Source organism: Vicugna pacos, chromosome 23, assembly GCF_048564905.1.
Source record: "Vicugna pacos chromosome 23, VicPac4, whole genome shotgun sequence".
Lineage (NCBI taxonomy): Eukaryota > Metazoa > Chordata > Mammalia > Artiodactyla > Camelidae > Vicugna > Vicugna pacos.
In genome coordinates this window covers 9,300,467-9,317,947 of record NC_133009.1, presented here as the reverse complement: position 1 = coordinate 9,317,947, position 17,481 = coordinate 9,300,467, and the positions used below count along the sequence as shown (strand labels likewise).

Genomic DNA, 17,481 nt, shown 5'->3' with positions numbered 1-17,481 from the left:
TTTGGTTTGTTGGGGAACAAGGTGAACTTTCATTCAACAGTAAATTGAAGAGAGGCATCAGTGCTTTTGTTTTTCAAATATACATAGCTACAGGTATGCATCCTTTCCACTTCTTTCTAAATTCATCTCAAAACTGCATTATTTTCTTATAGTATACAGCACTCTGTTCGAATTACTATTCCATAATTTTAAACAAAAGCATATGATCACTTATCACTTCAGGCTCAGTTTCCTCTAGGAATACAACGTCTTAGAGGTCAGGGATCGTATGTTTTCTTTTTCTACTACGTTCTGTAGTCAGTTGATACTCAAGAAATGCTGTGGTAAGAGGTAAATGTCAAATGAGCATTGTGGATTTCATAGATCAAAATCAATATGGGCCAAAGTATTTTAAAAATATAATTTCCTTTCATTTGTTTCACATTAGTAAATTGAACATTTTATAAATAAATGGACACTCTTTAAACATAAAATTTTACTACTTTGAATAGCCTTGCATGAAAAAAATTGCTTTCTTGAACATTACTGTAAACATAATTTAATCTTCCTTCACTGATTAATGGATCATGTATTCTCTTAGAAGCTCCCTGAAGTAGCTGTTTGGGCTGTTCATCCAATATATCTTAACAGTAAGGCTGCTATATTGCTATGCTTTTAGAATTTTAAACTTCTGGTCTTTTTTTGGGGGGTTCACCCCTAGAATAATTTCATTCCTACTTCAGCAAGTCCTCTTCCCTTTAATTATCTGTCCACTTGAAAACCTTATAAAACTGCTAGAGAATTAGGTTAAATAATATGATGGAGACACATCAAGTCCCTAAAGGGCTTAAAGAATGCAGAGGGACTCTCCCGTAAGGCTAAGGACCTAAGGAGAAAGGACGTAGACCTGTTTTGATGCCTGAGGAACACTTTCTTTCTTACTCCCTGGATCTCTGTCTTTAGACTTAAAGATCAATCAAGAGAGAACTCTAAAACAAGTGACATGTTACCCTCCTTTCCTATCATATTCTAAGTTTTGAACTTCTCTCTCCAAACACTGTACATTTCATTGCATCAGGTCCTGAAATTGTTTCAACAGTTAGCAAGTGTTTTCAACATTTCCACTGTGCTGAGCTTGATACATGAATATTCCTCAATCAACTGTCCCCAAAGAAAACAAACAAAAAGGTATAGTTATTAAAAACATTGTTTAAAGAGAAGATTAGCATAGAGTTGAATTTTATTAATAACATTACATTTACTGAATACCCTGAATCAGACATCCTCATTTTACAATTGGAAAAAACATGGGCTAGAAATACTACATAATTCCGTTCTAGATATAAATATATAACATCGTTCTAGAATTTCCTGGAAGCATCAAGAAAGAAATCAAATTAACAGCATGCTCATAATTAAATTATACAAATGTCCTTTGTTTTATGCATTCAGTTTCAGTAACTATCTTGAAAGCATATAATAAAGAAAGAATTTCTAATATGACTCTCATATATAGTGCTCTGTATGGAGAAAGAAATGTCAGTTGGATGGTTTAACCCATTCAAATAACTGGAAATATTTCTTCCCAGTAACATGCATCATGAAAGACATGCTTTCAACAATGTGCAGTTTAGAATGTTTGCTTTGGCAACCAGTTGATTATGTGCTTTATACACTGTAATAATTGCGTCTCATATCACACATTTTTTATAATCAAATTTCTTCTCTTTCTCAGAACATTGAATTGTCTTCCTGTGGAGACTTTCAAACTAAACATTCCTAATTCCAGAAAAATAGTCTCCTCACTGAGTTTTTATTTTTAAGACACTTTACACATTATTATTAAGCTGCAATGCTCTACTTTAACAATAGATGCTGTTACATAATATGATCGGCTGCATTCAGGAAATTCCCCAATGTTACAGGTGAGATTGAGGAAGGTGAAATAGTGCTCTGCTATGAATCAAAAGGACTGTTTGTTTTCTATACGTCTGCAAAAATTGTGCAAGCACACTACTTGCATGCAAATACTAAAAATAACTCTGACACAAACACACACCCACACCCCTGCCCAGCTGGTACCTTCAGAGAATCATGGTCTCTGACCCAAAATGGAACCTCAGCAAAACCTGACCATTCTGCTGCTTCTCCACAGTCTGCATAACCCATTTTAAAACTTTCTTTGCTTTCTCAAAACACGAACTCTTGCATCTAGCCTATCAATTTTATTTCTCAATTCCCACTCATTTATAGGCCACTTAAATTACTTTCAAAGTCATTAAGTAGCTTCCTTTTTGGTAAATTCATTCTAACACTTTCTCCCTCAGTAATTTTAGTTACCCTGACTCTTAACACCTGGAGCTATTGATCACTCTCTCCTGCCTGAAAAGCTGTCTCTCTCCTTAGTTTCCAGGTAGCAAACCACCACCTCGTTTTCATCCTGTCTTCTGTCTACTCTCCCTTCTCTCCTCGATTGGATACTGTGATGTTCCTCATGGGTTGTTTGAGGAACTCTCTTGATTGCATTCTGCACCCTCCTCCTCCAGGTGAGAATGTATACTCTCATGATGTCATCACCACCGAAAAGAGCTGCTTCTCAAATCCCATTCTCCACCCTTGATCTCATGTCAGGGTGTGGAGTCTATGTATTCGATTGCTCTGTGCTGGGGAGCCTGATGTGAAGCACTGACGCCTCACTCCTTGGGGAGAGCTTCTGCAACTGTAATTATGACAATTGTAATGACAACGTCCATTTATGGGTCGCCTATCCAGAGGTAGATATCTTGACTAAACAACATCTCTGCCCCACCTATCCATCTTGTTTTGGTCCCTTTTTTACACCTCTAGTTGTAGAAGATCTTTTCTATTAGTCTTCAGGTTTTTCTCATCAGTAGTCGCTTTGTAAATAGTTGTAATTTTGATGTACCCCTGGGAGGAGGTGAGCTCAGAGTCTTAGTATTATGTCATCCTGGCCATTCCGTCCTCCAGATACCTTTCAATGGCTCTCTGATGCTCTCATTATAATGTCTAAGGTTTCTTGACATGGCTAATGAGAGTTTTAAAATCTATCATTATCAGGACCCTGCTCACTCTTGTACACAATATTCAGTTTCGTGTAGTGCCCGTTAAATTACTTAACTTACTGCAGCACGCTCGACCTCCATGCACCATGTCACTTCAGCTTTGACCACAGACCCTGCTGTTCCTCCCACCCACTCATCCTTCAGTTTCATCTCAGATGCCACTTCTTCCTTGAGGCTCTTGACAGCTCTCACTCAAAAAAATTGGTTGTGTCCCCATGATGTCCCAATTTACTTCTTTTATGCCCTTTTCAAATTGTAATTATTTATTGTTTATACTCCCTACAAGTCTGTAACCTTCTTAGGACCATGTCTCATTCATCACTGCATTTCTAGTGTCTTGTGCCAGAGCTGAAAGAGCACTATTATCAGTTCTATACACTCTTGGAGCAAAATTCAAATTCATTACTGTCCAGCCAAACTGTTTCAGAAATATCTTCAAATCATCATTTTTTTCACTGCTGGTTTGTGCCTTTCTTCAAATGTTTTTCCTTGGTTTAGTTACAGACATTTCCCTTTATCAGAGCTTTCATCTCTTTCATGTTAAAATATTTATGTTTTATTACTTTATTATGAACCTATTCTCCATTACTGCTGTAATTAGAAATGGTATTTTAACATTATCAAAGGTGAACTCCAAATATTGTGGGCTATATTTTTTTCCTTAGACATGGCAATGAAAGAGTCCAGAACTTGTTTCTTAAAACAATAGTGATGGTATTAATCACCTTAGAAAGAGAAAAGTCAGTCACTACCTGTGCCAACAATTATTTTAAGTATTTTATTTCCGTTCGGAGAGCTCCTTTCAACATTTCTTGTAAGAAAGGTCTGGTGTGGAACTCCCTCAACTTTTGTTTGTCTAGGAAAGTATTTTGCCTTCATATCTAAATGATATCTTTGCTGGGTAGAGTATTCTTGGGTGACAATTTTATCTCTCCATTTTCTTGAGAATGTCATTCTGTTCCTTACTGGTTTTCTGCTGAAAAATCTGCTGATGGTCTAATGAGAGTTTCTTTGTAGGTTACCATCCTTTTTTTCCCCCCTGGCTGCTTTAAATATTCTTCGTCATTGACTTTGGACAATTTTAATGTGTGTCTTGGAGAAGGTCTTTTTCCATTGAGGTACTGAGGTTATTAGATGCCTTCTTAGCTTCATGAAATTCTATATCCAGTTCCTTCCCAAGTTGAGGAAGTTCTTATTTATTATTTCTTTAAGTAAACTCTCTGCCCTCTTCTCCCTCTCTTCTGGGATATCCATTACCTTAAGGTTGCCGTACCTTAAAAAGTTGGATAGCTTTTGGAGAATCTTCTCATTTAAAAAAAATATTTTATTTCTCTTTCGTCTCTTACTTGTATAGTTTTTAGGTTTCTATCTTTGAACTCACTAATTTTCTATTCCTTATGGTTTCCTGTATTTCCAATGCTTTCTAACACATTCTTCATCTCATTTGTTGAATTCTTCACCTCCAGGAATTCCATTTGGGTCTTTTTTTATTTTTAGCATTTTAATCCTTGTGGTATAGTATTAATTCTGTTTGTTAATTTTATTCCTGAGTTCATTGAACTGCTTTTCAAAGTTTTCTTATGGTTAGTTTCTTCATGACAGCTAATGAATTCTCTATCAGTTAGATCACAATTCCTGACTTTAAGTTTAGTTTCTAGGAGTTGTCATTTTATTCTTGGTACAGTGTTACTGTGGTTCTTCATAGTTCTTGATGATGCTTCATGGTTCCTCTGTCAGTGCCTCTGATGTAGTGAACACCTATTTGATTCTAATGATTCAACAGGTTAGAAATTAGAGGCCTTTCTTTTGTTCTCCAGTTGGCGGCATTATAGCACAAGCTTTTGAATTCTATTACTTGAGCTGCCTCTGGTAATATTTGCAAGTGGGCACTTTTCATCCTCTATTGCCTCTGTCCAAGGTGTTAACCTTATCACTCCTTATGCCTCTGTGATCATTGGTGCCTTGCAGCCGCTAGTGTCACTGGCATCACCACATAGATCACAGGTATGGTGTGTTCTTCTGCCACATCTGGCATCCTAAGTCACACCTCCATCACTGCAGGGGGACTGGAAGGGTGGGGTTGTAGCTGGAGTCCCACCCAGAGCCTGCTCTCACCTGAGCGCTAAATGCAAAACATGAGTGTCCCAGCCCCACACAAAGCAAGCACAAGCTTTCATGCCCCACAACCAGCACCACTGTGCTGGACAATTCTACAAAGAACACACCAGACGCCATCCTGCAGGGTCTCCTCCAGACAATTTCAGCAGGGCACAAACACTCCACTCACAAGGCATCACCCCTCCCAGAGAACACAGGGCAAACCCTCCCCACAACACAGCACCAGACTAACAATATCCCAAGCACCTGGGTACTCAAAAGCAAGCAGTCACTACCAGCACCAGATCTGTGTTCCTGTCCAGAATTGGCTCAGTCCTGGAAACCCCCTACAAGCTTTTGCTTGGGACTCCACTTGGCCCCAGTAAACCCTGGCGGTGCCTAACACCCCGCACTGCTCAGTGCCCATCACCAAGCAAATTTTCTCCTTGGACATTAGATGGTCCCCATTCCCGTGGGTCCCCGCACAACAGACCCGGGGACACTCTGGCCACGCCTTCTACCCCAACTCTTTAAGACCCCGGGTGGACCCAGCCCCGACAGTCCTACCCAAGCCACCAAGCAAAGCTCCCCCTTCCCTCGCCTCTGGTAAGCTTGCCCCCTGACCCGCTCCACTTTGCCTCTGGTGCGCACAGGCTCTCCAGGCACATACCGGAGAATATGGGTAGCAGGAGCACTAGGGCCGTCAAAAGAATCCCAAAGAAGCACCAAGCCAAAAGGGGACTCTCAGGGCGGCCAGAAGGTGCCACGAGCGATGTGTAAGACGCTGCCATTTTCGAGAAGATCAGGGGGGACCAGCCCAGCGGAGATCTTTTAAAGATCAGTTAACAGACGCAATAATCCCCGGATTCAGTGTCTAGCGCTGATGCAGGTGGGCGTGGCCTGGGCCACTCCCGGGGTGGAAGTGAGGGTCTGGCGGGGCCAATGGGCGGGCTGTAAGGCGGGGCCTCGGCGCCGGGGAGGCTGTCAGGCCAGGGGAGGGGGCGCGGGCCCAGGCTGGAGTTTAACCCTCCCTGGGCCAGGTCAGCTTTGAGCCTCCTTCTTGAGGCCTGACTGACTCTGGTTCCTCCCTCTGCAGACCTACCTTGAGGTTAATGGCGGGTTCACTGCCGCTTTGTAAACAGACTGTTAACCCCCTCCGAGGTAGGAAGGGTGGAAAGAAATCTAGGGTTGGCACGGTCATCATTGTCCCTTTTCCGAAACGCCGGTTTAAAGAAGAAAGTGCATCGACCTGAGAATAGAAACCTGCGGCCTAGACAGCGGGTCACCATGGGGCAGACACCCCTCAAGACTCCACACTGGTCCTGGGCACCTGCTCAGTATTTGGCATTAGTCAGGCGTAATTCGGGAAAATAGTTGAGATTTCCGTGGTTGAGTATCTGCTCCAGAAGTCTCTCATGGCCTGATAGATTTCAAGATCATGAGAGGTTTGGCCATTGCTCTCCCAGCCGCTAATGTGTCTCCCCTGTACTCCTAGGAGAGCACCCTGGGAAAGTGAACTATTAAACAACACCAGGTCATTATCATATTGGGTCTCAACTCTATGGGGCCCTTGCTTTTGAGCAACTAAATACTTTATTGAAGATGAAATATACATGCATGAGACAAGTAAGGACGGGTGTATTACAAATTCTTGGAAATAATGAATGTCATTAGAGTTGTGATGGTAAGGAATTGGTTAGATGAAATGGATAAAGGGGAGAACTTTTCTGTTGAAACATTCTCTCAAACAATGCTGGAGAAATAACAGTAAGCAAGATTTATTTGTGGAAGTGTAAGTAAATCTGTATGACTAGTAAGTGAAAAGTAACAGGGCTGGTATTAAAGAGCAAACAAAAAGAGTTGACATTTTCTTCCTATTAGTTGCCAAAGAATAAAAAAGCCAAACAGTATGAGTAAACATATTGGAAGACCAACAAACTCATACTTTTAGTTTTTAGTGTAACTTTTTTGTAGGTTAAAAGTTTTGAAATGGCATGACTTTTGAACCACCAGTACCACTTAGAGTTTATCATAAAGAAATCATCAAAGCTGTGAGCAAAGATGTACAGTTTTGGAAGAAATTTAAGTCTTATGTGTCTAGTAGTAGAAGTAGTAAGAGCTTATGGTAGGTAAATTATGGAATTTATGAAATTCAGTGCAGCAAGCAGTGTAAAAAAATCAATGTAAGAAACTATGATATATCTAAGTGGAAAAAGCAGACTCCAAATCACTATATACATTTTACCATTTCTTTTATTAAAACAAAAGTAATAAATGATACAGATAAAACAAATCAGTTGGAAATACGCTCCAGTTAACCAATGCTTGACAGGATTATGGACATTTCTTTCTTAATAGTTTTCTGTATTGATCCTATGTTATACTTGGAATCAGGTAGAAAAAAGTTATTTGCATTCAACCTGTATTTCAACTACTACTTTATTCATAGAATGGTGGGGAAAGACCCCTGTATCACACAGAATTAAGGTATGAGAGGATGGTGGGGAAATGGAAATTCTCCTTATAGACCTCAAATACATCACCTGGAATTACAAAATTTTATATATATTGAAATAATTTTATATTTGAGATGTGCCAAAGATATTCTGGGTTCAACAAACCGTAGAATTTCCTCTTCATCCCAGATCAAGAAAAAATTTTGAATTCTTAGTAAAGCAAAGCATATAAAACACAATGTACAAGTGTGATCTGTAAAATAAAAACACCTCAGTGTCTTGGATTGTTAAATCCGAACACTCCATGATAACACAGTTAAAAGAGATGTAATTAAGGAGACAGTAAAGGAAAATATAATGAGGGGGAATTGTCATTTCTGTTCATTCTTAGGGTTGTGAAGAGTGATAGAAATGTTCTGCGGCTCAATGTTGGCAATTATCTATGAAAAGAAAGAATCTATTTATTGTTCTCTGCAGCCATTTGTATGCAATATTATGTGTAAGTTATACCTCAATAAAGCTGGAAAAAAGTTTCACATCTATTTTTAGACTTGAAAGTAAGTTTATTTTTCCCATGGCAATATTTAAATATAGGGAAAGAAATATGATTAGTTTTTGGTTTCCTAGTGACAGGTGCTCCATTAGATTCATAGGTTGGGTTTTATGAAACTTTCTTTCAATCAGTGAAATTTCTATACCTGGGGTTCATCAAACCATCCTAAATAGAATTGAAGACTATCACTAAATTTCTTTAACTTATGTTCATTTAGCCCAACTGAGTCTCCATCTGAAAAGTTCTGAGCTTTGTTCCTTGTTTTTCTGGTCAAGATCCAAGCCAGGGATGGAGTCTTCTTGCTGTATCTCCCGTGCTGGGATAGTTCTACGCCTTTACTAGGTGCATAATAAATACCCATTAAATACTAAATGAAATAAATGGGTGTAGCTTTCAAGTGCATTTAACATGTCTCTGCCAATCTTCCCCCAGCATGGATTTACAAATGCTGGGGAAGTTCTGAGAGATTTTGATTTTAATAATTTGATTAACTAAACAAAGTAGGGTTTGTCTTTGAAAGAAACAAACTACAACTGTCTGCACAGAAAACTCTTCTAAATCAGGCATGGCAAGCTGACCTGTGAAGTGAAGCTACTGTCTACTTGCTAAGCTTGAGGTCATTTTAGTGACTGAGTTCAAAGACTGTGAACTTCCTAATGTCCTGAGAGGACTAGAACTCAAGAGTTCAGGCTTTGAGTGAAGTAGGGGCTTAAACACCAGTGGTTCCTCCAACTCCTCTAAAGATTTTGTCAACTGCCAAGAGACAATGAGGAGAGAAAGGAGAATATGCTTGTTTGTAGACCAGGTTTGGAGCTATGTGGTCACTCTCTTGTAGCTTTAGGAATGGTGGCAGGGTAGAGGTAGGTGTCTGGGGGTGTCATTGAACAGAAGCCAACTTTGTTTAATAAAACAGTGTTAGATGGTATTTTGGTGCCTAAATTGGTATATTTACATTTTGCTTTTCAGAGGCAGGGGTAGCAGCCCGAAGGGACCTGTGAATGCTCTCTGAAGAGACTTTCCCTGTCATGGTGGCTTACAGGTTAGGTATTTGTGAAACTCTGAAAGAGAATGGCCAAGCAGAGGATAGTTAAGCCATTGTTTTGATGTTGGCCCTGGGAGCTCTGCCACCTTTACTTACAACTGCCAGACAGTTGATCTTCTTACTTAGCGATTACTTCAAGGGCATTACTGTGGCATGCCACATACAACACAGGGGTTCTAAACTCAGTCAAGTACAGAAAGGAGGGCACCTCTCAGATGGGAAAGGTATTCATTTTGTTTCCTCTTGTCTTCTGGAGGTTTTAAAAATTAAATATATTACAAAGCACATTCCACAAGTAGGTTTATAAAGATAAAATCTTTCATTGCTTTCTCACTGTAATGGTGGAGATAGAAAAGTACATTTAAACATCATAGACTTTAACTTAACATCTCACACTTAAGTGTACAAAAAGGCAAACAAAACAAAATTAGAATGTTAGCACTGGGAACAGCTTTGGAGATCAATTGTTCCAGCCCCTACTTTTCAGATAAAAAATGTAAGGCCAGAGGTACACAGAGTAGTCTCAATAGTACAAGTTAGGCAATATGGAATTTTATGCATCATTAGTATATACAGCATTTCCTAAAGATAACTGAAGTTTAAAAATACCATGGATTTATTGAAATTACGTTTCCATTGAGAAAGTGAAAACTGATACAGCATATATATTATACCAATCTGTCTAACCAGAATATATTCTGATCTATGAAAGAATAATAGCTATCTAAGGAAAAAAGACATGAAGAAACATATGAAGAAATATTAGCAAATAATGAATTAGTATTAGCTGTGGTTCTCATCAGGTAATATAATTCATGTGACACATATTTTTATATCTTCCTCCTGTGTTTTTGAAATTCTCCTTAATAAGCCCATGCTACATGATATCATTTTTAAAATAAGAAAAATGACACACTTGGAAAAAGAAATCCTGGGTGACATCTTCTTTCTTTAAGTAATTGAGACAATTTATATATCTTAAGTGTAGTTTCCCCTGACTAGATAATGTATGCTTTTAGCACAAGAGAAGAGGATGTAGGAATGACAGAAATCCAAATCAAGAGACGAGAGCTTCGCTAGATACTGGGGGAGCTTCAGCATCTTCACGTGCACATATTTGCATCTCTGTGAAGTCACTTCAAAGATTTTACGAGTCTCAGATCTTATTCTGTTGAAGTGTATTGGCTCTTTTCCAGCCAAAATTTTAATTGAGGTGTTCTCCAGCTTACTTATAGTAACTTTGTCAAGGGAGGACACTGAACTAACAGGATATTTTTATTTAGATGACAGCATGGTTGACAACTGAACTCCCCAGAATTTATATGCTGTTAATCGTGATGCTAGCATTTCACATAAATTGAAACCAAAACTGTAATAAGAGATAAAGAAAGGGATTATATCATGATAAGGTCAATCAAATAAGATACAACATTTGTAAAAATTTATGCACCCAAAAAGGAGGACCTAAATATATTAACCAAATATTAACAAACCTAAAGGAAGAAGTAGACAGCAATACACTAATAGTATAGGACTTCAATGCTGCACTTACATAAATGGATAGATCATTTAGACAGAAAATCAATAAGGAGACATTCGCTTTAAACAGCACATTAGATTAGGTAGATATTTACAAAATAGTTGATCTAAAAGGAACAGAATACACATTCTTCTCAAATGCACATGGAACAATTTCCAATCTAGACCCTTTTTTTAGGCCACAAAACAAGTCTCAGTAAATTTAAGAGGATTTGGATCATAGCAAACATCTTTTCTGACCACAATGATAGTAAACAAGAAATTAATTATGTGAAGAAAACTCGAAAAATCACAAATATGTGGTGATTAAACCACTGATCAGTTGATTGGTAAGAGAAAAAATAAAAAACACATTGAGATAAATGAAAATGGAAACGTAACATATCAAAAATTATGGGATACAACAAAAACTATTCTAAGATAATATTCTTATTGATAAATGCCTATGTCAATAACAAGAAAATTCTCAAACAACCCAATCTGATACCTGAAGGAAGAAGAAAAAGGAGAACAAAGAAAATCCAAAGTTGGTAAAAAGAAGGAAATAAAGAACAGAGCAGAAATAAATGAAGAAGAGGATTAAAAGACAATAGAAAAGATCAATGAAACAAAGAATGATTATTTGAAAAAATAAACAAAGTATACAAACCTTTAGTTAGACTCATCAAGGAAAAAAAGAGGACTCAAATAATTTCAGAAATGAGAGAGGTATTACAATGATACCACAGAAATACAAATGATCATAAAAGACTACCATAAATAATTATACACTAAAAAATTAGACAACCTAGAAGAAGTGGGTAAATTCCTAGAAATTTAAAACTTGTCAGGACTTAATCATAGTAAAAGAGAAAATCTGAAAAGAATGATTACTAGTAAGGATACTGAATCAATAATTTAAAAGTCTCAACAAACAAAAGTCCAAGACAAGTTGGTTTCACAGGTGAATTCTACCAAACAGCTAAAGAAGAATTAACAACTATCCTTATCAAACTTTTCCAAAAAATAGAAGAGGAAGAAACACTTTCAAACTCATTCTAAGAAGCCAGCATTATCTTGATGGTAAAACCAGATGAAGAAGGCACAAAAATTACAGGGCAGTATCTCTGATGAATATTAAAGGCAAAAACCCTCAACAAAATGTTAGCAAACTAATTCAACAGTACAATAAGTGGATCATACATCTTGAGAAAGTGGAATTTATTCCAGGGATGCAAGGATGATTCAACATCTGAAAATCAACCAACATGATACACCAAATTAATAACATAAAGGATAAAAATCATATGATTATCTTAATAGATGCATACATTTTTTGATAAATTTCAACATCCATTTATGATAAAAAATGTCAACAACGTGGGTATGGAGAGAAGTTATCTCAGTGTAATAAAAGTCACATATGACAAATCCACAGCTAACATTATACTCAATGATGAAAAACTTAAAGCATTTCTTCTAAGATCATGAACAAGACAAGGATGTTGCCAGTTTTATTCAGCATTAATATTGGAAGTTCTAACCACAGGAATCAGAAAAAAAAAAAGAGAAGAAATCCAAATTAGAAAGGAAGAATCAAAAGTGTTACTGCTTGCAGATGACATGATATGTTTTATATATAGAACATCCTAAAGAAGCCATCACAAGCTGTTATTACTCAACAATGAATTCAGTAAAGTTGCAGGATTCAAAATTAATATACAAAAATCCAATGTGATTCTGTCCACTAACAATGAACAATAAGAAAGAGAAATTAAGAAAACAATCTCATTTACAATTGAATCAAAATCAACAAAATGCCTAGGAATAAATCTAATTAAGGAGGTAAAAGACCTGTTCTTGGAAAACTGTATGACATTGATGAAAAAACTGAAGATGACACAAACAAATGGAAAGATATAATATGCTCATGGACTGGAAGAACTACTGTTGTTAAAATGACCGTACTCCCCAGGGCACTGTGAGCTGGGCTTTGAAAGATGCCCAGGATCAGACAGGACCAGAGGCACTTCTGGACAACAGTGAGCTAGGAGTTCAGCAGAGAGCACAGGGCGGATGGTCTGGCTTGACTGAGGGCAGGTTTTCTGAAGTGTAGCAGAAAGAGAAGGCTTGGGAAGAAACGAGGACAATGGTACAAAGCCTTCAATTATCGTGAAAGAAATGTGGACTTCATGCTGTAGGTAATGTGGTGGACAGAACACCTTTGAGCAGGGGAGGCACAGGACGGGCTGGGAGGGGAGGAGACTGGACACAGTTAGGGCTCTGAGATGTGAGGGGAGGAGTGGTGATTGTAGGAGGGGAGTCCTTCCAGAAGAGGGACCTCAATTAGGAGTATGCTCTGATTTGAGATAAAACACATGGAAGTAAATGCATCCTCATGAATAAAACTTCTCCAAATCTACATTTTATTTTTAAAACAGATTTGAAAATTCAAATCTCAAAAAATGAACTATAAAGACAAGAGACTTTTCATTCCACTGAGAGTACATTCCTGCACTTTTAAGAAATGTTTAAATCCAAACGTACATTTTCTCTCTCACTTGAACCTATTTTTCTAGAGAAGAAATGGTTTCCCCATTATTTAGGTAACTTAACAAATTATTTAATGAATAGAACTTAATTTATATCTATACACATATTTCAATCTCACATATAAATATATTGAATTGAAAACACTAAATTTGAAGCAGAAATAATTATAAGTCAGTTTATTTCAATAAGCGTAATATCTTTGGTTCAAAAATTCTTCAATTAGCATAAAAAAAGTACAGTCATCCCTTGTTTCTAAGCAAGTGCTTCATTTTTGAAAACTATATAAAAATGGGTACAGTAAAACTTCAACTCTAATTTAATTCAGAATTTGTGTTAACTTTTGCTCAAACTTATCTTTCTAAGGTGACTCATCAGAGATTATAAAAGGAAGGAACACTTACAGGGCTCTATAAAGAAGTCCTTAGGGAGTAAAACTATTTACTCTGGTTCACTCTAGATCCACTCATATCCTTCTCAAGGCAACATTTCTTTGGCCCAATTTGTGCTACTAATTGGAAAATTGTACATCAAAACCTGTACAAATCTTTGGGGTAGAGGGCAGCCCCTCCTCTTTGACCACTGGCTCCTTTAAAGCTGCCCTGCCTGGTGTGAGGACTGAGAAGGGGCTGGGAACTGCCCCACCTGAGATAAAGAGCTACCTGAGCTGTTTCTCTTTTTGTCCCTTTGTATGACTGACAGCAAATCCACAAAGTTTGCTTTTCTGAAATACGTGGCTGAGTCTTTATGCTGCCTTTTTACAGATGAGGTGAGGTGCCCACAAAGACAAAGATTCTGATGCAACTTGATATTATCTGATAGATGTCTTCCCCCCACAAAATTGCCTACCTTCATTGCTGGTAGATGTAGCTGGTGTCCGGATTCTTTTCACATCCCACGAAGAATTGAGCTGAGACACAGAGCTTAAGAAAGTAAAGTGCGGGTTTATTAAGGGATGGATGGTACACTCTCAAGGGGAGAATGGACAGGCTCAGGCACGTGACTGCCCTGAGTTTTTTTGGCAAGTTGGTTACATAGAGTGTAAAAATGAATGGGCAGAATATTCATTGAGGAGGGAAGGTTTTTGGTTGTATTCCCTGATTTTCATCCCAACTCCACCTTCCGGAAGAGAAGGTGTTCTTATTTAGTCTGGATTGAAAGTGTCATGACATCAGTGCATGATGGGTATTTCTAATCTGCAAGGATAGTTTTATTGAAATGAGGGCATAATGAGCTAAAGTTTACATTTGAACACTGGAGATTCCTACCTTTTCCCACCTTTCCTTGCTAGCTTCCAGGCTGCTCATCACCCCAAAAGGTGTGGCCACTTATCAGCCCAGAGGTTCCTGCTTTTCTTTGTCTGCCCAGGGACCCCTAGTGCTTACGTGATATATGTTTTCCTGTGTTTGGCCTGTGTCCCTTTTTCTCTGCTCATATCTAGCTATCTGTCTGCTCTAATACCTTCAGATGACATGTTTAAAGTAAGACATCCTGTCATTCAAGTAGGGAGAAAAAAACACCTAGAGCCAGAATTTAGAGTGATTCTAATTGTCTTAAAGAGGGGAATTCTTTTTAGGAAAACTGCGAGGCCACAGTGTTCACACCTTACTGAGCTGACACTCCTGTTATGGCTGTGAAAGCCTCTAATTTTTTACAGAAGCAGGCAACTGAGGCTGAATTCTTTTTGATTTCTCAGGTTGGCTTATTTTTATTAAAAGAGGTGAAGAACAAGTGCTAGACATAAACTTCATAGCTTTTCTAAATCACCAAGGAGTTACAAATAATTTTTAAAAATAAAACTTTCCCCTATTACTTTAAGAATATTTTTCTGGTAATATTCTTAGTTAAGACAAACTTGTTCAAATTCCCAATATTCGGTGCTCTTACTTTTAATGAATATGGGCTGAGATAGTGTTCACATATTTGTAAAGGCTTTTAGTAATAAATAATATATAAAACACATTTTGTGGTTGTTGAATGAATCTTAAGAGTTGGCTTTAATCTTTAAACAGAGGGGTTTCAAAGTCCCTTTCTTTACAAATAAAATTTAATCATTTGAGGAATATTTCTCTGAGTTTGGAAATTTTATCAAAAAAACGTATTTCCAACCTTAATACTACGAGAGATCCAGGGAGCTGACTTGCCCTATAAATATAAGTGTTATTTAAGGGAAAACAGGCAAGATGTTCAATCCCAAATTCCTACATGTTTCAGAGAAGATTAAAGGACAGTGGCTACATTCAAACAATAGTAAAATGTTAGCATTATTATAATAGAAAATAACTAATCCGACTCCAATATTAGATCTGTTCCTTTGGCTTTAACCCTGTGCTGTACTTCCTAGGCTCAGTCTTGCTAGTTCTGCAGCTTTTGTAAAGGAATGTTGCCTGTACCCTGAAATATACAGGATAGCCTATTCTCAGCGCTAAACCTTTAAGGATACTAACACTTTTTCTTTCATATAAAGACAACAAGATGCAGAATAGAAAATAACATTTGTTTTATTGGAGGTTTTACAGGGACAGCATAACCTGACCCATGTGGACAGTTGCAAGAAGAAAGGATTCCAAGAACAAAGATTTCTTACACCAAGATTTTTCTAACAACCAAGCATACACTCTCCCCCTTTTAGTATAAAAGGAGCCTGAATTCTGACTTTGGGAAGATGGTTCTCCAGGACGTTAGTTTGCCATCTTCTCCATTTGCTGGCTTTCCAAATAAAGTAGCTATTCCTTGCCCCAACACCTTGTTTCCTAATTTATTGGCTTGTGGTGTGACAAGCAGAATGAGATTGGACTCAGTAACATGGAGACTTTACACTAGCATTTATGAGAGTGAAAGAATCTAGAGAATTATCTTTGTAGATCTCTCTTTTCCTTCTGTTTTCATTGAGACATAATTGACATCCGGATATACCTCAGAGACACTGTGGGTTTGATTCTAGATCACTGCATTAAAACAGACATTGCAATAAAGCAAATCATATGAATTGTTTGGTTTCCCAGTTTTATGTGACCACTGTCCTGTAGTCTATTAAATGCGCAAAACCATTATGTCTAAAAAAACAAGGTAGATTTCTTGATGAAAAAATAATTTATTGCTAAAACTTCTAACCATTATCTGAGCCTTCAGTGAGTCCTGGCAGTGACATGAAAGATAACTGAAAACAGATCATCGTAACAAATAGAATAATAATAAAAAATTGAATACTGAAAGAATGACCAAAATGTCATACAGAGACATGAAAGGAGCAAATGTTGGCACCAATAAACTTGCTGATGTAAGACTGACACAAACCTATAATTTCCAAACAAACAAACAAAAACAAACAAACAAACAAAAAAAACAAAGTATGCCTGAATAACACTGTGTAAGTTCAAAGTGCCCAACATGACTTGGTAATGTATATATTGTGAAATGATTACTGCACTAAATTTCTTAACATCTATCATCTCACATAGTTACCCCCCAAATTTATTTTCTTCTTTGTGATCAGAATTTTTAAGACTTACTTTCTTAGCAACTTGCCAATACAGTTATCCCCTGACATCTGAGGGGGATTGGTTCCAGATCCCTACCCACTTCCCCTACAAATAAAAATCTAAATGCTCAAGTCCCTTGTATAAGGCATACCACAGCCAGCCCTCCTTATCCAAGGATGCAGAACTGTTGGGTACAGGGTGTCAGAGGTATGCAATACAGCATTCTAATTACAGTCACCATGCTGTGCATTACATACTAGTCTTTACTTATCTGATAACTAGAAGTTTGTGCCTTTTGAACCTCTTTACTCAATTCCTCCACCTTCTCAGAACTCCCCTACCTCTGGTAACCAGAAATCTGATTTTTTTTTCTATGAATGTGGATTGTTGGAGTCCACATATAAGTGAGACTGCAGTATTTGTCTCTTCATGTATGCCTCATTCACTTAGACAAAAGCCATGAAGATGCATAAGTGTTGTCACAAATGGAAGGTATTCCCTCTTTTTCATGGCTGAATAGTATTCCACTCTATGTATGCATGTGTGTGTGTGTGTGCTTATATATAAATATATTTCACATTTTTTTATCTATTCATCTGTCGATGGAGGTAGTCTCAGTTATTGTAAGTAATGCTGCCATACACAGGGAGGTGCAGTGATCTCTTCCACATGGAAGATTTTGTTTCCTCTCAGTATATACCTATACTGGAATTGCTGGATC

General features: G+C 37.6%; 2 protein-coding genes across 7 annotated transcripts in view; both read right to left on the bottom strand.

Moving 5' to 3' along the window:
* The window catches only part of LOC140688716 (membrane cofactor protein-like), a 32,559-nt gene extending 26,537 nt beyond the window's left edge, over positions 1 to 6,022 (bottom strand). For all 4 annotated transcript variants that reach the window (XM_072948449.1, XM_072948451.1, XM_072948452.1 and 1 more), the window contains exon 1: positions 5,830 to 6,022. In XM_072948449.1, coding sequence (XP_072804550.1) covers positions 5,830 to 5,950 — 121 coding nt within the window. In that variant the 5' untranslated portion in view covers positions 5,951 to 6,022. The remainder of the gene's footprint in view (positions 1 to 5,829) is intronic.
* LOC116279904 (membrane cofactor protein-like) overlaps positions 1 to 17,481 on the bottom strand; it is a 281,425-nt gene that overhangs the window by 93,512 nt on the left and 170,432 nt on the right. The window lies entirely within an intron of this gene.